Source organism: Sphaerodactylus townsendi, linkage group LG09 (genome assembly GCF_021028975.2).
Source record: "Sphaerodactylus townsendi isolate TG3544 linkage group LG09, MPM_Stown_v2.3, whole genome shotgun sequence".
Lineage (NCBI taxonomy): Eukaryota > Metazoa > Chordata > Lepidosauria > Squamata > Sphaerodactylidae > Sphaerodactylus > Sphaerodactylus townsendi.
The window spans coordinates 72,426,856-72,447,590 of NC_059433.1; the positions used below are offsets into that span (position 1 = coordinate 72,426,856).

At 43.8% G+C, this 20,735-nt stretch overlaps 1 protein-coding gene across 12 annotated transcripts in view; it reads left to right on the forward strand.

The window, feature by feature from the left end:
* Window positions 1–15,686, forward strand: part of ASAP1 (ArfGAP with SH3 domain, ankyrin repeat and PH domain 1) — a 159,268-nt gene extending 143,582 nt beyond the window's left edge. For 8 of the 12 annotated variants that reach the window (XM_048507378.1, XM_048507386.1, XM_048507380.1 and 5 more), the window contains 6 exons: window positions 1,428–1,598; window positions 3,878–3,944; window positions 5,239–5,297; window positions 6,343–6,845; window positions 8,965–9,087; window positions 12,870–15,686. In XM_048507378.1, coding sequence (XP_048363335.1) covers window positions 1,428–1,598; window positions 3,878–3,944; window positions 5,239–5,297; window positions 6,343–6,845; window positions 8,965–9,087; window positions 12,870–12,944 — 998 coding nt within the window. In that variant the 3' untranslated portion in view covers window positions 12,945–15,686. The remainder of the gene's footprint in view (window positions 1–1,427; window positions 1,599–3,877; window positions 3,945–5,238; window positions 5,298–6,342; window positions 6,846–8,964; window positions 9,088–12,869) is intronic. The other 4 variants (XM_048507389.1, XM_048507390.1, XM_048507391.1 and 1 more) reach the window with 2 other exon arrangements.
* The last annotated feature ends 5,049 nt before the right edge of the window (window positions 15,687–20,735 follow it).

A 20,735-nucleotide genomic window follows, 5' to 3' on the forward strand; every position in this document is an offset into this window, starting at 1 on the left:
AGGCTTCATGTGGAGGAGATTAGCGTCCGCCATTCTTAACCACTACACCAGACTGGTTTCAGGTCAACAGCCCAATCCTGTTGCATTCCTGAACATATAAATGTACTTTGCTTGTATTAAAAGTTATTTTCTGAAATGGCTTTACCATATTTGTTTTTTTATCTTCTACTTCGTGTCCACCTACATGTTTAAAAAGGAATTACAATTATGTTGTTTGTTTTAGTATGAGAATGTTTTGATCACAGGTTATTTAAATGATCTATAGGTGTTCACAGTAGTTACATTTTGATCTAGCATGGAAAACATTAGTCATAACAAAATCCGTCCTCACTGCAAGTCTAGTACTGTAGATACCTTCACATGGCCGTACAATTTGGTGGTGGATCCAGGTTTAGTATATTTCTATCAATGACAAGAGCACTTAGCATTTTATTAGTGCTAAAACTTAGTGTACTAAACTTAGTGCAAAAACTTAGTGTGCTGAAACTGCATCACACAGTTGTATTTTTTACAACACTATTATGAAGTAGATGTGAATCTTAAGCTTCATATTTCATAATGGGTGGAATGAGGCTAGGAAAACATGCTATCCCATTCATCCCTTACCGAGGCATGCTTCAAACTTACTGTGAAGTGGTTTGGGTGGGTTTTCCGGGCTGCGTGGCCATGGTCTGGTGGATCTTGTTCCTAATGTTTTGCCTGTGGCTGGCATCTTCAGAGGTGTATCACAGAGGAAAGTCTGTTATCCCTCTGTGATACACCTCTGAAGATGCCAGCCACAGATGCAGGCGAAACATTAGGGACAAGATCCACCAGACCACGGCCACGCAGCCCGGAAAACCCACCAGAACCAGTTGAATCCGGCCGTGAAAGCCTTCGACAATACATTACTGTGAAGTCTTTATTACAAATTGGACACATGGGTAATAGCATTCCTAAATAACTTTTTTTGTAAATGAAATCCATGAACACGTTGACAAATGAGCAATTACAGAATTTGTTGGATCTGTTATACAGAAAGCCATCTCAAATAATGTTTGATTTCAGCAGCGGTTATTTGATTTCCGTGTTCTATAGATGGTAGCTTTCAAGCCACAGCTGTTCTGCCCCGTTTAATTTTAAATTTGTGGCGATTAAGCCAGTCAAGCTTCTTGCTGTGTCCAGATACAAAACTCTGGTGCTTGTTTGCAGTAGCTTCTGTCTGCATGTGTGTGCGTGGTGTTCCGATCATACCGCTCGCATAGCCAGGAAGGCACCCAGCATTGATCGTTCCGACAGTGGTGTTGATTTTCTTTTGACCGAAATGTGGAATGGCTTTCCTTTGCTTTCAGTGCTTTGCTGAGGTCTGATTTTTTGCTTTCCTTCCATGCTGTTTTGGTGTTAACCCATCCTCGTGTTGGTAAGCAGCTGTTTGTTTGGTTTTACAGGTCCATCTGGCCCACCTTCAACCCTCCCTTTAGGCACTCAAACCACTAGCGGCAGCTCCACCCTGTCCAAGAAGAGGCCCCCTCCCCCACCCCCTGGACACAAAAGAACCCTCTCTGACCCACCAAGCCCACTACCTCACGGACCCCAGAATAAGGGCCAAATTCCTTGGGGTGAGTTTTAAAGCACTTCCGAAAGACAACTTGAAGACGGAGAGGCGTATATATGTGTTTGTTTGTGTGTATAGATATTGTTAGTGGTGCATGTATATATATATGAATATCATGAATAGCCTCCGTTCCAGTTTCACACCAGAGGCCACTGCAAATTGAGCATAGAGTATTCAGCACACGGAAAGTGACAACGAACAAGCAAATCTAAGCCACGGTTTGCCAAAACAGTTGAGGAAACCATGGTTTTGGCCTTAACCTGGGGCTAGAACAGAAGATGGTTTGGCAATAATTGAGCCCATGGCTGGTAATTATAAGCTATTCATTCCACCTGACGAACCTCCTGGCTTTCTGTACTAGGCCAAATATTGTAGCTTCATTTGTTTCTGCCAGTGGTAGGACACAGAAGGAAATCATGTAGCTGTGAAACTGTTCTGATAGCCTGGCTTTGTTCAGTTGAATATGAATTTTCTCTTTGTACTAGAGAATGGGAAGTTCATCCAGTCTGTACAGAGCTATAAATATTCTCATGAGCCTTCTTGAGAAACTCCTAATTAGATTTTTGAGGGTGGATGGGTTTTTTGTTTTTGTTTTGCTGTCTTAATACTTCCTTACTACATTATATGTTATGTCTTGAAAATGTTCCTGGCTTCTGTGCTTTTCACCAAAGAAATTCCTTAAATTCCTAAACCCACCATCTGTTGAAGTCCTTCATTCCAGCTATCATGAGTCCAGCCAAATAGCATAATGTGTTTTAGTATTTATGTCAAGTCATTGACTGTTGCACGACTAATGTAAATGTCTGTAGTTTGCTTTTAGCAAATCAAAATAACAAAGGTTACCTCAAGGCTCCAGTACACATGAGTAACACTCACAGTGCCACATATATGAACGCAATGTGTATTAGTCCACGCAACAAAAGTTGCAATAAAAGACTACAATCCTTCACTAATTGTGTTCTCATGTCACCTTTTCCCTTACCCATATTTACCATTAGCATCATCTTTCTGATTTTCATTTGTTGCATCAGGAAATACATTTCATATATAATTAATTTTTCTTAGGACGGCCCTTGTATTGGCCGTTATTTTGTAACGAAGACATATCATTTATGTATGTCATTGATTTTATTATGTGGGGTCTAGTTCTCACGAACATCTTGAAATGGAACAAACAGCGTGGATGCACTGCAATCCTGCTGTTTTGTTTTAAACAACTTGCAGCATCTTATAGTTCTTATTGCATGGCTACGGACATTTTTGTGTGGTCTAGCATTCTGTAGTGGCATTCTAGATCATGTTTTTTTTCTGCAGCAGGCCTAAATGAAGTAACTTCTTCTCTTTGGTTGCTAGGATCTAACCAGAGGTATTGGGGGGGGGATGGTGCCCGGAGCAACACCTGCTCTAGCCGCCCACCCCCGCACCCCCTCACTGCCCTCCCTCTGGTCCCCACTTACCTTGGCCAGTGGGAATCTGCCACAGGCCACCCCTCAGCCCGGCCCACCAGGCTGCTCTTTCTGAAGGAGCCCGAGGGGAGGGGTGTGCGGGGAGTGATTCTCAACTCCCCATATAACCAGCTAGCGTGTACCAGGGGACATGTGACCATACGTCACCGTGAGCGTTCCACCTCTGGGTCTAACTGAATTCCTTCCAGAAAGGTTGTTGCTAACTGGCCTAGTGATAAATAAATAGTACTTCTTGCGGTCTGTAGAATCCCTGTTTTGTAGTAAAAGGAGTTGATACATGCATGAATGGAGAAAGAGCATTTAATATTCCCAAAAACTGGGATCTTTGTGGATCTTGCTTTATTGAAGTAATTCTTCAAGCATGTCTCCTGCTCTTTGGGCTCAACTTAATGGACCCCTTACAGAAATTGCAGTTTTCAAATGTGGATTAAGTTTTGGCGTGTGTCGCGTCAAGAAGTTTACCTTTTGTCCAACTTCCTTCATAGAACCTTGGCCACAAATATATATGTGTTCATGCAAACAGCGTTGATCAAGTTTCTTTTCTGTAGGACCATTGAAGAGCCCAGAAGAATTATGTGGATATAGTAAAATCTGTTGCTAATGTTGACTAATATTTATATCTCTCCTTCACCAGTAGACTGACTTTAATTGTTCAAACCAGTACTCTGCCTTGTTCATAATTCATCAGTACTCCTGATTTTGCATCGTTGTGAATGGAAAAAATAAGAATATATCACTAAAATTCTACTTCGTACTCTTCATGGTGCTGTTTGCTACTTTTTAAATTTACATTGAAAATTGTTCGTTGTTTACTTAGGTAATGATTTGGGGCCACCAGCCACTAAAGCTGCAAACAAGTTTGAGGGCATATCTCAACAGTCAGGGTAAGATTTTATTATCTCTGGTATTTTGATACATTTGGTATTTGCTGTAACTGTGCAAGATTATTAATCTGTAGGTAGCTAGACTTTCACAGAACCATGGAAAATCACTCTGGATATGTGTAGTAAAACTTCCTTTTTGTTTCTGATTGGCTATTTCATTGCACTAGTTTTTATTGGCTTTTGCTAGATGCACGTTTAGGGTATCAGATAATAGAAGGCTCAAGGTTATGAGCACTGCCCTGCTTTACTTCTCCATATGGATTTGTCCTTTGAACGACGGGGAAGGAAAGAAGTTTTTTCATAGCAAGTAGTCTTGGCAGGGCAGACATAACACTTAGTCCTCACGCCACCCATCCCCATTATATTGTCTGGCAGATGATTAAAAGTGTTGCTACTGTTTCACAAACCATGAATAAATATAGGGAAGTAAATGACAGCTATAAAGCTCGTTTGCTTCAGTTTCTTCAGAAAGATCTGCAACTGAGCAGTTAGAGACATTTCCTGAAGCCAGAACAAGATTTGAAATATACCATTGAGTTGTCCTTGCTGGTATCTACTGACTTCTTCAAACTTGGGGGTATTCTCTTATCGCATATTGTATATTTAATTTATATATCGCACTCCCCCGAAAGACTCAGGGCGGTGTACAAGAAGAGTGGCAATAATCAATAGTCATAACATAAACGTCAATTGGGCATAGTCAATCAACAACATCAAATAAGCATAACATCATGAATAGCAAAAGATCAGACAGAAACATAAATAATATAATCAACCATTAGCAATAATCATGACATTACACATTATAAAAATATCGTAAGCAAACTATCACAAAATTGAAAACATCAACAAACACTGATATAATGAATATAATGTAACATAGCAAAGAACATACCAGCATAATAATACCATCATTTAATACCATAATTCCATAATAATACCATCAGAGCCCCTCGGGGATGGGGCGGTATAGAAGCCTAAACAAACAATCAATCAATCAATTAATCAATCAATCAATCAATCATTTAACAGAAATATCAAGAGTCCTGTTAATTCTACTGATTTGCAGAAAAATCTGAAAACTTGAAAGCATATACTGGGGAGGGGGTTTAAAATCCCCTCCTCCACCTTGTGAGCTATTTGATTGGTTCTGTGGGAAATTAAAAGTGACCTATTTGATTGGTTCTGTGGAAAATTTTTGCGCTGGTGAAGTTCGCGACTGGTGCTTTAAATATGAAGTATTTCAGAATCAGGATTAAGTTGTAATCTTCGACATGTCATGTCTGTTCAACAGGATCAGTACTGCCAAGACTGCACTGGGCCCAAGAGTTCTTCCTAAACTACCTCAAAAAGGTGAGGGATATTCAAGACGTCTGCTGTGTCTGCTTTAGGCCCCTTCCGCACATGCAGAATAGTGCACTTTCAATCCACTTCTGCAATTGCTCGCCAGTTGATTTTGCTGTTCCGCCCAGCTGCAAAGTGCATTGGAAAGTGCATTATTCTGCATGTGCGGAAGGGGGCTTAAACTTTCACCTGGGAGAAGGAAAGGGGTAAATAAGAGTCCATGCCAAGAAGTGATTGCTTGCCCTATAGATTGGCCTGATGTGGGGTAAGAACTGGGGCTCTTGTTTTTTAAGCATTTCAACATCAGAAGACAGAACCAGCCATGTAGCTTCCGTAGTGCTGCATTATATTTAGGCGAAGATTATGTGCATTGTCGAAGGCTTTCACGGCCGGATTCAACTGGTGCTGGTGGGTTTTTCCGGGCTGTGCGGCCGTGGTCTGGTGGATCTTGTACCTAACGTTTCGCCTGCATCTGTGGCTGGCATCTTCAGAGGCGTATCACAGAGGGAAGTTGTTAGGAACAAGATCCACCAGACCACGGCCACACAGCCCGGAATGCCCACCAGAACCAATTATGTGCATTCTTCTTGAGCTAGCAGAAAAAGGGAGAGAGCCAGGAATATAGTCATCGTTAGAGTACTACCCTGTATTTGCATGAGGCGGCTCGTAAGCTAAAAGGCACAGTGAGAATGTCAGATGTACACAACGTTTGGAATATTGGTTGTGGGTTTTCTGGGCTGAGTGGCTGTATTGATACGCCTCTGATGATGCCAGCCATCGATGCCAGGCAAAACATTAGGAGCAAAAACTATCAGACCATGGCCACACAGATGGGAAAACCCACAGCAAACAGTGGGTCCCAGCCATGAAAGCCTTTGAGGACACATTATAGCCTGGTTTTGCTACAAAACGATAAAGTCTTGGGTGTAGGTCTTCATTTGTGGTACTTTGCATTGATAGTTCCTCAGTGGTGGGCGACTAGTGGCCAGAGGATGAAAGGGAGCAGTAAGTACTTTATTAAAAGGCTGGTATTGACATTTGTTTTCTGTTTCAGTGGCACTAAGAAAAATAGAAACCATCCATCTTCCTTCAGTCGACAAGCCCACTCATTTGGAGATCTTCCAGAAGTCAGCGTCGCTTTCTTTCGATCTGCCACAGAAACCCCAGCCGGGGGATTTGCCCCCAAAGCCACAGCCTCTGGACCTCCCCCAGAAACCTCAGATTGGAGATCTGCCCCCCAAGCCAGGAGAACTGCCCCCCAAGCCTCAGCTAGGAGATCTGCCACCAAAACCACAGTTAGCAGACTTACCTCCCAAGCCGCAAGTGAAGGACCTTCCTCCCAAGCCTCAGCTGGGAGATGCTTTGGCTAAGATCCAAGATGGAGAATTGTCGCCAAAGCCTCAGCCCTTGGAGGTAAATCAAAAATCTCATTCTGTGGATCTCTCTCCAAAGGTGCACTCTAGAGAGACTATCCAAAGGCAAGCGTCAGAAGACTCCAATGATGTAACGCATGCATTGCCAGAGACCCCTGTGCCTCTCCCTAGAAAGATCAACACGGTATGTGGAAATTTTGTTCTGGTATTGCAGAAAGGCTTTGCTGCTGCTGTCAACATTTGTCTGGGATTTGTGCAATCCTATATGGTGGATCTCTGGAAAATTTACATTTTAATTTCCCTACACTCTCACACACAACCATCATCGCTTTAAACCAAAGGCAGGTACAGAAGACAAAATCAAAGTCATCCAGCACAACAAAGTGTTAATTTCTCTCTGTCTCCTTTAAAGTTATTAATCACCTTCTATGGCATAACTCCCCCTGACCAGGATGGCCCAGTGAAACCTGGCCTCCTCAGACCTCAGAAGCTAAGCGGGGTTAGCCCTGGTTAGTTCTTGGATGGGAGACCATCAGGGAATTTGTCCAGGGTCGTTATCCAGAGACAGGCAATGGCAAACAACCTCTCTTGTCTTAGTCTCAGCCCCCTAAGGCAAACTTAGGACAGGAAAGGGGGAATATAAATCGTATATATATATATAAAAAGCTAACCGTGCATTTGTTACTGATGGCCTAACGCCGAAACGGCTGGACCGATTCCTCTGAAATTTGGCCACGACATCCCTTTCCCTGGCGGGCAGGTTTTCATGCCCTCACCAGGCTCCTAGGTCACACCTCAGCCCGGTAAAACACATGTTCCCCAAAAACGCAGCAGACCAATGCTGGGCCGGGGGCGTGGCTTGCCCGCATTCCGTGCGGCGTGCGCGTTCACGCCACGCGAAACCACCTGCTCTGGACACAGGAAGAGGAAGGAGGAGCGTTCGCAGCCACGGCTCAGCACACGACCGGTACGCCTCTCCCCTTCCTCCTCCCTTCAATTTCTAACACACACACACACCGTAAGTCACAGCGAAGCACACAGCAAGACCAATCTGGCGGGTGGGGGGGGGGGGCTGCCGCGGGGGTCGATTTGATTGTTTCCTGCCAGGCCCCGGGCCTTGGACGGGAACCTCCCGGTGCGTGCCAGCAGCAAGCCCCAACGGGCCTTGCGCGTGCCCTCGACCTGCGGCCCAGCCGTCCAGCAAGCCCTGCTGCCCTTCCTAAACCCCCCACCACAGGGGGCCACAGCAAAGCGTGGATGGGCCAGCTAGTAAATAAATAACACCCTTGTGGGTTGCTCTAAGTCACCTGTAACTTGGCTGCACTTTACACACACATGTCATAATGGATGACATGTGTGACATGTGAGCTCCCAAAGGCACCTGGTGGGCCACTGCGAGTAGCAGAGAGCTGGACTAGATGGACTTTGGTCTGATCCAGCTGGCTTGTTCTTATGTTCTTATGTTCTTATGATGGGTCAAAGCACTAGCAACATCTGTTACAAAAAATATCCAGTTTTTGGGTGTTAAATCTGAATGGAGTCAACATTCAGATGTTTGGAACTTTTAATATTTTTATTCTTTCATCTTCCCAACTTCTTGGGTCTCTCTCTTTTGTCATTCTTTTTGTTTTTAAGGAGGGAAAGGCAGACTGTACAAATTCTAAATAGATCCAATAAATCTGTCTGCAGCTCTGCAGAAATAAAAGAATTTATATGATGCTCAGATGCTATGCCACATGGCGAGGTTATGGAGTCTGATCTGATGTGCTGTATGCGCAAGACTATGCTATGGAGTCTGATTAGCAGATCTGATGTGCTGTATGCGCAAGACTGTGCTAAGGAATTGGGGCGGAAGGACAGAGCGAAGCTCTGTGTGTATGTTATTGTTAGAGAAAGAGACTCTGTTCGCATTCTTATAAGAAGGGGGGAAAGGATGCGTAGTTGTCATTGTGTGCTTGTAGATGCAGCCAAACGTACAAAGCCTTTTGATGTTGTCTCAGAACGGCAGTTTGTAATTCATATTCTAGGTAACCCTAAAATTCTTTTCAGACACCTGAATGTTAGAACTATGGGAATATTTACTTTGTGAACTGTTAAAAGAAGTGTTTCCCTAGGAAAAGGTGTTGTTTTTTTTTTTAAAAAAAAAAAGTTGTACAGGGGGAGATATTCCAAGCAAAGGCGCAGACATACCGGTCTGCTCGCGTCAAACCTTAAATAAATAAATAAATAAATAAATAAAAATAATCTCCCGTTTAGGAAAAAAAAACCTTTCTGAATTAAAACAAGTTTTTTTTTCCCAAAAGGGGAAGAACAAAGTTAGGAGAGTGAAGACAATCTACGATTGCCAAGCAGACAATGACGACGAGCTGACCTTCGTCGAAGGAGAAATTATAATTGTGACCGGTGAAGAGGACCAAGAGTGGTGGGTATGTATCATTTCACTTTTTTAAAAAATAAGATGAATCCTCCGTGAAAGAAAAACAATCGCCCAGCAGTTTCCGAGGTGCTGTATTTTTTGTTACCACGTGGGTTAGCGGTGCTGCTTTGGAATGTGCCACATTTGCCGGTCGGTCGTCAGGTCTTGTTTTAGAAATGTCAGTTGGGTTCTGCAGGAGGAGGGGGAGGGGGAGGGGGGAGGGAGAGGGGGAGTTATATCCCCCCTTTCTCTCCTGCAGGGGCTTACAATCTCCTTGCCCTTCCCCCCTCACAACAAACACCCTGTGAGGTAGGTGGGGCTGAGAGAGCTCCAAGAAGCTGTGACTAGCCCAAGGTCACCCAGTTGGCGTGTGTGGGAGTGCACAGGCTAATCTGAATTCCCCAGATAAGCCTCCACAACTCAAGCGGCAGAGCTGGGAATCAAACCCGGTTCCTCCAAATCAGAGTGCACATTTCTGTTACATTCAGTTCTTGTTAGGTGAGGAAACAAAAGGTTCGCAGGGCTTGTATTCAAACCGAGACACTCATACAAAGTCCTGCAGTTAATCCCTGTTTCATGTTGCTTCTTCAGAAGAGTACTGTTTTTATATTTAAATCACAGGATCCCCACTTCTGAGAAGAAGGTGGTACTGTATTTTTTAAAAACATTTAGTGTACCTCTCCCCTGTAATGCGAGTAGTGAATGTTGACGCCTATGGGTGATAAGGACTGCTGAGTGATGATTAAAAATGGGATTCCAGTTGACTAGGATATAATGAACGGTTTGCGACTATAGAGATCTTCAAGACAAAGACAAGAGAGGAATGTGTTCCTTCCTTTCCACTCAGCTGGAATGTGTTCCACAGGTTAGGAAAGGCAGCGCCCAGTCCAAAAGAAAGCCACCATGGTTAACAAGGGACGTTGAGGAAATTATTAGGAAAAAAAAGATGTCTTTTAGAAAATGGAAGTCCAACTTAACTGATAAAGAATACCAGAGAGAACACAAATGGTGGCAAAAGAGAAGCAAGTTAGCTGTAAGGGAGGCAAAAAAGGATTATGAGGAACGCATGGCTGTGAACATCAAAACCAGCAACAAACAGTTTTTCAAGTACATCAAAAGCAGGAAGCGGTAGGCCCGTTAGATGACAAAGGAACAAAGGGTGTGCTAAAAGATGACAGGGAGATTGCAGAAAAGCTGAATGAATTCTTTGCATCTGTCTTCACCCAAGAGGAGGTGAGGAAAATTCCTGCACCTGAACCAAGCTTCTTAGGAGGGGTAAATCTGAGGAACTAACGTAAGATAGTGGTACATTAAGTGAAGCAAAGTTCAAGCAGCCATTGATAAACCAAATGCTACCAAATCCCCTGGCCCAGATTGCATTCACCCAAGAGTTCTGAAAGAGCTCAAGCATGAAATTGCTGATATTCTCACTTTTAATATGCAATCTTATCCTGAAACTAGGCGCCATCCCTGAAGACTGGAAGATGGCCAATGTCACACCTAATCTTTAAGAAAGGATCTAGGGGGGACCCGAGAAATTACAGGCCAGTCAGTTTGACATCTGTTCCTGGTAAATTAGTAGAATCTATCATTACAAGATAAAATTATAAAACATGTATACAAAAAAGCAAGACCTGCTGAGAAAGAGTCAGCATGGCTTTTGCAGAGGCAAATCCTGTCTTTACAAACTTACTAGAAGTTCTTTTGAGGATGTAAACAGGCATGTGGATAAGGGGGAACCAGTGGACATTGTCTATACTTGGATTTCCAAAAGTTAAGCTTTCTTGACAAAGTTCCTCACCAGAGACTATTGAGAAAAACTCAGCAATGAAGGAATAAGAGGGGAAGTCCCTCCTATGGATTAAAACTGGTTGAGGGAACAGGAAGCAAAGAGTGGGTGTAAATGGGAAATTCCTCACAATGGAGAGATGTGGGGAGTGGTGTCCCCAAGCGATCCGTGACAGCACTCAGTGCTCTTAACCTATTCATAAATGACCTGGAAGTAGGGGTGTGTAGCGTGGTGGCCAAGTTTGCAGATGATACCAAATTATGTAGGGTGGTGAGAACCACAAAGCGATTGGCTATGCAGGAGCTCCAAGCTGACCTTGATAACAATTAGGTGAGTGGGCTCAGAAATGGCAAAATGCAGTTCAATGTAGCAAAATGCAAAGTGATGCACATAGGGGCAAAAAATCCAAACTTCACATACACGCGTACGGCAGGGTCAGTGCTACTCAGTCACAGACCAGGAAAGCGGGATTTGTGAAGGCGCCTTAGTTGATAGTTCCATGGGAATGTCAACTCAATGTATGGCAGCTGTGAAAAAAGGCAAACTCTATGCTGGGGATAATTAGGGAAAGGAATTGATAATAAAACTGCAAAGATTGGTCATGCTCTTTATATAAAGATGGAAGCGTAACCGCACTTGGAGTACTGTGTGTTCAGTTCCTTGGTCAGCCAAGCATCTCAAAAAAGGATATTGAAGAGATAGAAAAAGTGCAGAGAAGGGCAACGAGGATGATTGAGGGACTGGAGCACCTTCCTTATGAGGAAAGGGCTGCAGCGCTTGGGGACTCTTTTTTTTTTAGTTTGGAGAGGAGGTGGCTGAGGGGGGGATATGATTGAAGTCTATAAAATTATGCGTATGGGTAGAAAATGTTGACAGAGAGAAATTGTTCTCTTTCTCACAATACTAGAACCAGGGGGCATTCATTGAAAATGCTGGGGGGAAGAATTAGAACTAATAAAAGGAAACACTTCTTCACGCAACGTGTGATTGGTGTTTGGAATATGCTGCCACAGGAGGTGGTGATGGCCACTAACCTGGATAGCTTTAAAAGGGGCTTGGACAGATTTATGGAGGAGAAGTCGATTCTATGGCTACCAATCTTGATCTTCTTTGATCTGAGATTGCAAATGCCTTAACAGTCCAGGTGCTCGGGAGCAACAGCCGCAGAAGGCCATTGCTTTCACATCCTACATGTGAACTCCCAAAGGCACCTGGTGGGCCACTGCGAGTAGCAGAGAGCTGGACTAGATGGACTCTGGTCTGATCCAGCTGGATTGGTCTTATGTTCTTATGTTCTTATGTTCTAAGGAGTAATTCGTATGATCAACCGATTGCCAATGGTGAGGGGGATGACAGAGGGCTTCTGAAACGTCTACTATCTAAATGTATCCCAGATAAGCAGCAGTGGCGTAGTGGTTCAGAGCAGGTGCGCTCTAATCTGGAGAACCGCTTGAGCTGTGGAGGCTTGTCTGGGGAACTAGTTTAGCCTGTGCACTCCAACACATGCCAGCTGAATGACATAGCTAGTCACAGTTCTTTGAAGCTCTCTCAGCCCCATCTACCTCACAGGGTGTTTGTTGTGAGGGGGGAAGGGCAAGGAGACTGTAAGCCCCTTTGAGTCTCCTACAGGAGAGAAGGGCGGGGGGGACATCAATCCAAACTCTTCTTCTTCAGATAGTTTCAAACTAGCTTAATCACAGAGGTGTTCCAAGCTGGGGTCATTTGAGTTCAGTGTGGAGCAGGTACATGTTCCTTGACAATAATCCAGTGTACTTTTTGAAACAAGAGACAGACCTGAGGGGCACGTCCAAATAAAGTCAGGTCACGACTCTAGCATCTAAGGCAGGTACTTATGTGATTCCTGGTGTCAACCTAGCTGGTATGTAGAATTGTACACATACCTGAAAGCAACTTGTGGGTAACGAGTACATGAATGCCTTCCCCAGAACCCCCTGCAGAGTCACCCACTCCCCCAAACAGCATTGTCTTTTTCCCCTTTGCAGATTGGCCACATTGAAGGACAACCGGAGAGAAAAGGAGTCTTCCCGGTGTCGTTTGTCCACATTTTGTCTGATTAAGTCGGACTGGAAGCCCGCGTGTTGCACCTCCTTCCTGTTAAGACAGACTTTTAGCATGAAGCAAACAGCTGCTGCCTCCCTGTAATTCTGTGCAAAATTGTGGATATATCTGTATATATATATAACGGCTGTTACAGAACGAGAACTCGTTTACAGCCTGCCCTGCGAGGCGGCTTCCCCTTGTCTTGTAAATAGACGGTGTTACTCTGCCTTTGCCAGTATTAGGGTCGCCTGGGGACCTTCTTGGGTTTGCTCAAGCCATCCCTGGCATCAAGCACTTACATCTCCGTGTCTGTCTGGATGGATGGATGGACTGCCAGCTCTGTAGATGTGGTTGGTCTCATTCAGTTCTATTTAACTGTACAGAAATCACCATTCCGAGTAAACCAGTATTGTTAAGAAATAGGCAACTAGCGGAGAATTTAGATGCAGCGTCCAGACTGAGCTGCTTTGGCTCATTTACTGCCCAGTTTACAGCTACAAATGTACCCAGTTACAACTTGTGAAATCCACTTCCTTGGTATTTGTTCAAAGTGTTCAATGTACGCATCCAGCAAAAGAAATATTCACTGACGCTACAGATAAACCAGTAGTATATTACGGTGTGTGAACACCATTTCATGTTTGTATTATATAGTTGCAGTTTCTCCCTATGATATACACCTCACTTAACAGCATCTGTAGTAGTTTTAATTCAAACAAAGTAAATAAAAGAACTTCTGTGTATTGAAGGAAAGCATGAGAAGCTTTTGGCTGGAGATTTCCTCTTGCTGAACCAGGGATATGCAAGAAAAGTGTCTGTTTATGGATTCCTATCCTTCCTTGCAGCCTGCGTTCAATCAGAAATGTTATGCTAGCCCATAACATTCAGCAAGACAACTTTGGGAGGGTTGGTTGCTACCTAGATTGAAAGACAAGCCATTGAATTTGTTTCTAACTAATTGGCTCCCCAAGACAATAATTTTGCTGCGGGGGATTTAAGAGGGGTGTTTTTTCCCACCCTTTCCCAATAGCCTTTGACTTGGCTGGAGGCTATTAAGTTGTGATGTTCCTTTAGTGTAATAGTCTGGGGAAATGGAAACAGATAAATGGTTTTGGAAATGAAAGTGAAATACAACCTTTCCTGCAAACTGTCAGCGGCTAATTAGAGCAACCAGAGAGCAGCAGGTCACTGGGGAGTTACATTTTTCTTTACTGAATCCTAATTAGGGTTCAGGCCTGAACTCTAAGCATCCTCCAACAATCATGGAACCACAACGCTGATAATTTTGGAAGGCTGCATCTTGACCCGCGGGAGCTTCATGGTTATAAGACTGTATTATTTGCAGCTTCGGCCCTTTCTTTATCCTAATCAAGACTATTAATGTGTTCAGGGCGTGTTCATTTCTGGTAGGCTGTTGTCACTTGCCTATTGTTGTTCAGCCTGATCTTTGATCATGACCCAATCCGAATGTTGCCTTTTGGCTTACGATCAACGGAGCGGCTTGTTGTACAATTCCACACATCGCACCAGGTTCCCCCTGGTGTGTAATATTGCTTAAAGGCAACATTGTTTTGGCAACAGTACCCATTCCTCTCTCTTTAAAAAAAACAAAAAAACTTTTGAAACCGATTCCGTCTGTAATTCCACGTCAAAGTGTTTCCTGTCACCAAAGCCCCAATTCCGACCAATCTCTCTCGAGGCTTCCGCTTTTGACGTTTTTTTACGATCCTGTACTCAGTGAATATTTATTTTTTTATTTTAAACGGTTACCATGCGAAACATAGTCAATTTAAGAAATCGTGCATGAAGAAATAGCAAAATATTTATCGGCTATTATTGGAAAGTGGTTTTGTTTTTTAAAAAAGAAAACAATAGCTTGCTGCATCTCACGACCTGTTTTGTTGAAAGCGATAAGCTTACAGAGGGCTGACTCCGCCTCTGCAGTGTTACCCGTGTCAGTGTTTTCAGACTCGCACTGTTTATACGAAGCCAGAACTCAGCCGACTAAGCATTCCCTGTCGGTCATCCATGCCGTGTGCCTCAAGACGCATTAAAAGGACAAAAACGGATCCACCTTTTTTTTTGTCAAGTATATTTTACAGCAGATTTCAAAACCCGCCGGTTTTAAAAAACAACACGAGAAAAAGGCAAACCATATAAAGAAGACTGAGATGTGTAAAATGATGTAGAGTCAAATGTCTATTATTTTGTATGCTTTTTGAAGTAGTATAATATGACTTTTTTCTAAATGATAATAATAATAATAATAAAAGAACAAGACTATTCTGGGTGATTTGAGAGTCCATAGAAGAACTGAAAATGCAATGTATGATATATAGGTTGAGTTTTAAGTACGCTCTTGTGCTTGAACTCAAAAGAGCCACTATCTGCAATTTTGTACATGGCGTATTTGGGAAGTATTTTTTATTTGTTCGTTGGTTCTTTTTTTTTCCTCCCCCCTCCCAGCGGACGAGGGAAGTTATGTTCTGCAAATCGTACGTCGAACTGTTGAACAGCAATGGCTATTTATTTTTATGACATAGCGCATCCAGATGTATAAAAAAAGCAGATCCAGCAGCCCCACTAGTTAGAAATTGAAATCTCATTTGAATGTTAATCTCATGATTGCGCCCCCCGCCCCCCGTACACTTGTCTCCTCACATGTGTTTAATGTGATGGTTTGAGTACTGTATGTGTTAATTTCTACTTTTTTAATATTTAAAATTGCTTTTAAATAAATGTATTCAGTTGATCCCAAACATCTGAACGTCCTTTTATCAGCTAGAGGCTTCTGTCAGAGGAAAAAAGTAGGTCTTGTTGACCTAAAACTATCGATTGTGTATGTTTTTTTCCCTGTCGTTTATTTCATTTATTTGATTTTATAGGTCGCCTTACCCATAAGGGCTTCTCTGTTTAGTAAGCCAGAAAACTTTATAACGAAGGGTGCAGGTAAAAGAGACACACAGCAATTTTAATCCAGAGATCTGTTGATGTACCCGTTTGTTTGGATCATTTATAGAAGAAGGTGAAGAGTTTGGATTTACACCCAGTCTTTCTCTTCCTTAGGAGTCTCAAAGTGGCTTATAAACTCCATCCCTTCCTCTCCCCACTGCAGACACCTTGTGAGGTAGGTGGGACTGGGAGAGTTCAGAGAGAACTGGGACTAGCACAAGGTCACCTGGCAGGCTTCATGTGTAGGAGCGGGGAAACAAACCCAGTTCACCAGATAACTGTTTGCCTCTCATGTGGAGGAGTGGGGAATCAAACCTGACTCTCCAGATTAGAGTCCACCACTCTTAACTACTACACCACAGGTGTAAAACTCGTGGCCCTCCAGATGTTATGGACTACAGTTCCCATCATCCCCTGCCAGCATTATGCTGGGAATGATGGGAACTGTAGTCCATAACATCTGGAAGGCCGCGAGTTTGACACCTATGTACTACACCATGCTGACTGTAAGGTCTTCTACTATGGGCACCCACTGCAGCTTATAATACTGTAGGAAGCTTAAAATGAGAATTACCATTTCCGTATACAGCAGAAACCGTCAGGCTCACTAGATAATTTCAATTGTATACACAGACATATGTTTCTAAGGTGCTTCTTCGTGCTTCTCTTTATTGCAGTGTTCTCTGTTGCGTACTGACAGCCTGGAGTTTCCCCCTTAGTTTTTGAAGACTCTGCTGCCTTGCCTTATAGATGTCCTGGTTTTGTGGCTTTTGCTATCTGCAAGGTTCCAGTTCACTGTTAGCTATAGTGATCATACCAAAATCCTAGACTCTCAGTCTTTGCAAAGAGCTCTCACTGTGTGAGATCTTGCAACCTCTGCGGATCTGTGCAAAAATCAAAGTATTGCTTATCTAGCTGATAAGAAAATAATAGTCACAGGACCATGTTTTCACCATGATTATTGTGGTTATCGGGAGAGCAAGCATGGTGTAGCAATGAAGAGCAATGGACTCTAATCTGGAGAACTGGGTTTGATTCCCTGCTCTTCAACATGAAGCCTGCTGGGAGACTTTGGGCCAGTCCCTGTTCTCTCAGAATTCTCTCAGCCCTACCTACCTCACAAGATGTCCGTTGTGGGGAGAGGAAGGGGAGGAGTTTGTAAGCAGCTTTGAGATTTCTTAAAGGAAGAGAAAAGTGGGGTATAAAAACCAACTCTTCTTCTAAGATGTGAGCCTTAACGTACATGGATTATTTCTGTGGGAAGAGGCGTGTCTGACGACAGGAAGAATAGAGAACAGTTGTGGCTTACTGCTGAATCGCACACTTTGCCTGCACAAGGGCCAAAATCCAGCTCTCTCCCCAATAATAAAAGCGTCTTTCTCAGCTTTGAGACTGATTGCGAAGACCCATTAAGGCGGGCCTATGGTCTAACTGAGATGAAAGCAACTTCCTGTGTCAGCAGGTCTGTTGCAAGGGCATAGGGAAGTCCTATAACTGCACCAAGGAAGGGTAGCAAAGAAGCCAAGCAAGTGTGGTTGAAGTCAGAGCCAGCATGGTGTAGTGGTTCAGAGCAGGTGCACTCTAATCTGGAGAACCAGGTTTGATTCCCCACCCCTCCACCTGACTGGCCCCTCCACCAGAGGCCTATCTGGTGAACCAGATGTGTTTCCGCACTCCTACATTCCTGCTGGGTTACTTTGGGCTAGCCCAGGGGTAGGGAACCTGCGGCTCTCCAGATGTTCAGGAACTACAATTCCCATCAGCCCCTACCAGCATGGCCAGTGTCAGCATGGCCATGCTGACAAGAGGCTGATGGGAATTGTAGTTCCTGAACATCTGGAGAGCCGCAGGTTCCCTACCCCTGGGCTAGCCGCTAGTCACAGCTCTCCCAGAACTCTCTCAGCCCTGCCTACCCCACAAGGTGTCTGTTGTGGGGAGAGGAAGGGAAAGGAGTTTGTAAGCCACCTTGAGTCTCCTTACAGGAGAGAAAGGTGGGATATAAATCCAAACTCCTCCTCTTCTCTTTGCATGTCACTGAAAACTATATTTCTCTTGACAAACTGGCAACCCACGTCTGTTTCTAAGAAGTAACATAGCTTGACTGCTGACTTCTCGCGCGAAACCTTTGCAGCAGTGTTTTAAGGCTTGTCAAGTTGTCAACCCATTCTTCACCAAACCGATCTAGAAAACCACCAAGTGGAATGGACCTTGCCACTGCTATTTGGGAGTGGGTCACTGGTCTTATTCTCACAGTTCAGTCCAGGCTGTCATTTAATATATATATATACACACACACACACATATACAGACCTTCCCAAAATCGTCCTGCTTGTTGTGTTAGCCCTGGCAGTCATCTATCAAAAAGCAGGGTGCCTTAAAGGGTGAAAAACAGGAAGGTCTGTTAATTTTTGACACCGAAATTCTGTTCAAGCCCAGGCAAGCTCTGAGAAGTAACACAACATTTTATTATCCACCTCTGAATCTTCTCATGCTTGCCAGAGGGAAGGGCGCTGACCCCCTGCCCCTGACCGCTCCTCACCCTGACCACCCGCTCCTCTAGTTCCACAAACTTCAAATATTGCCTGGTCTATTCTCACAAGTTTAAGTGTGATTTTACAGTGTCTTTTTTTAGATCAAGCGTTGCTGATCAGGAAACTTAGCACGTAACCAACTTCCACCCAGATAGGCAGCTTTGGCATTCCCGTTGAGTAACACTTTAGGCGGCATCCTAGAAATATCCATTCCAGTGCTCTGGCTGGGCTGTTTGCCACTCTGAAATGTGTTTGATATCTGCTAGGCGTGGTTTGAAGTGCATTAGCTTTGCAAGGGGCTTTATTGTTTTTTTAAGGAACTGGGAACCGGGTGGCTCCCGAAAGGGCAATTTATTCCCTGTATAAGACATAACATGAGCCCTTTTCAGAAAAGAAAAATGAAACCACAGCTCTGAGTTTTAAAAAAAAATCTTTTTGAAATTTGCACCCTGTTTCCCTGAATATAAGACATCCCCTGAAAATAAGACGTAGTAGAGGTTTTGCTGAAGTGCGAAATACAAGGCATCCCCCGAAAGTAAGACGTAGCAAAGTTTTTGTTTGGAAGCATGCCCGACGAACAGAACACAGAAAAATAAGACATAGCGCCTCTTTGGGAGCAAAAATTAATATAAGACACTGTCTTATTTTCAGGGAAACACGGTAATAATAATAATAATAATAATAATAATAATAATAATAATAATAATAATAATAATAATACCCTGTTTCCCCGAATATAAGACATCCCCTGAAAATAAGACGTAGTAGAGGTTTTGCTGAAGTGCGAGATATAAGGCATCCCCCGAAAGTAAGACATAGCAAAGTTTTGTTTAGAAGCATGCCTGACAAACAGAACACAGAAAAATAAGACATCCCCTGAAACTAAGACATAGCGCATCTTTGGGAGCAAAAATTAATATAAGACACTGTCTTATATTCGGGGAAACACGGTATGATCTCAAATACAGAACCTGGCTTCGCCGAGCTTGGACAAGCTGCCATAGATTTAATAAACTTGTGGCTGCTTACAGAGATAATGTAAACCACTAAAATATTGAATGGGATGCATGTTAGTCACTTCAAACTATTGCAAAATGAATTGAGCGGAATCAGAGGGGTGTGCTAACCAGATTAAAAATACACAGCAGAAGTGTTTGCATGTAATGGACGATGGTGGCTGAATTCATGAGGAAGTTGGAAAGTTCTACTCCGCTCAGGTTCCGCAGACACTACAGTCATTTTGCATCTGATCTCCCTCGAAAGTTACCTTTCAGAACGTTATTGGGAAGTCGCAGCTGGATGGTCAGTCATGGGGTCAATCGCAGGGAAGTCTCAACTGAATGGTCATAGAATCATAGAGTTGGTCAATCATAGCGAAGTCACAGCTGGATGGCCATAGTCACTGTTTGGATGGGAGACCACCCAGGGATACTGGGAGCCGTGATTCAGAGACAGGCGATGGCAAACCATCTCAAAATGTCTCTTGCCTTGAAAACCACACAGGGGCATCAAGAGCTGCAGTTTGATGGCCAGGCTGATGCCCATTTTTGGAATGGTGGCATCCAAGTCGTCGTCGTCATCCTCATCATGGGAGGGGATTACAGGCAGCCCAGACCTGGTGGCGAACCTTTGGCACTCCAGATGTTATGGACTACAATTCCCATCAGCCCCTGCCAGCATGGCCAATTGGCCATGCTGGCAGGGGCTGATGGGATTTGTAGTCCATAACATCTGGAGTGCCAAAGGTTTGCTACCACGGGCCCAGGCTAATCTGATGTAGTCAGATCTCAGAAGCTAACCAGGGTCAGCCCTGCTTCATACTTGGATGAAAGACCACCTAGGAAGTCCAGGGTCGCTACACAGAGGCAGGTGGTGGCAAACCACCTCTGCACGTCTCTTGCCTTGAGGGTTGCTGTAAGTCTGTTCTCTCTTGACTACACATTCCACCACCAGGGGGCAGACCATTCTCTTGGAGGCACCTGTCCAGTTCCCCTACCACCACTACCACCACTTTTCTGGGCATGGGAATTCTGCCTTCTGTTGCCCTCTTAAGTTAGGCTGTATCTCAGTGATGGCGAACCTTTTCGAGACCGAGTGCCCAAATTGCAACCCAAACCCCACTTATTTATCACAAAGCGCCAACACGGCAATTTAACCTGAATACTGAGGTTTTAGTTTAGAAAAAACAGTTGGCTTTGAGGCACATGTTACTCAGGAGTAAGCTTGGTGAAGCAACCATGCAACGCTTTGCTTGGGTGAATCACGACCCTAGGAGGGTTTACTCAGAAGCAAGCCCCATTGCCAGCAACCAAGCTTACTCCCAGG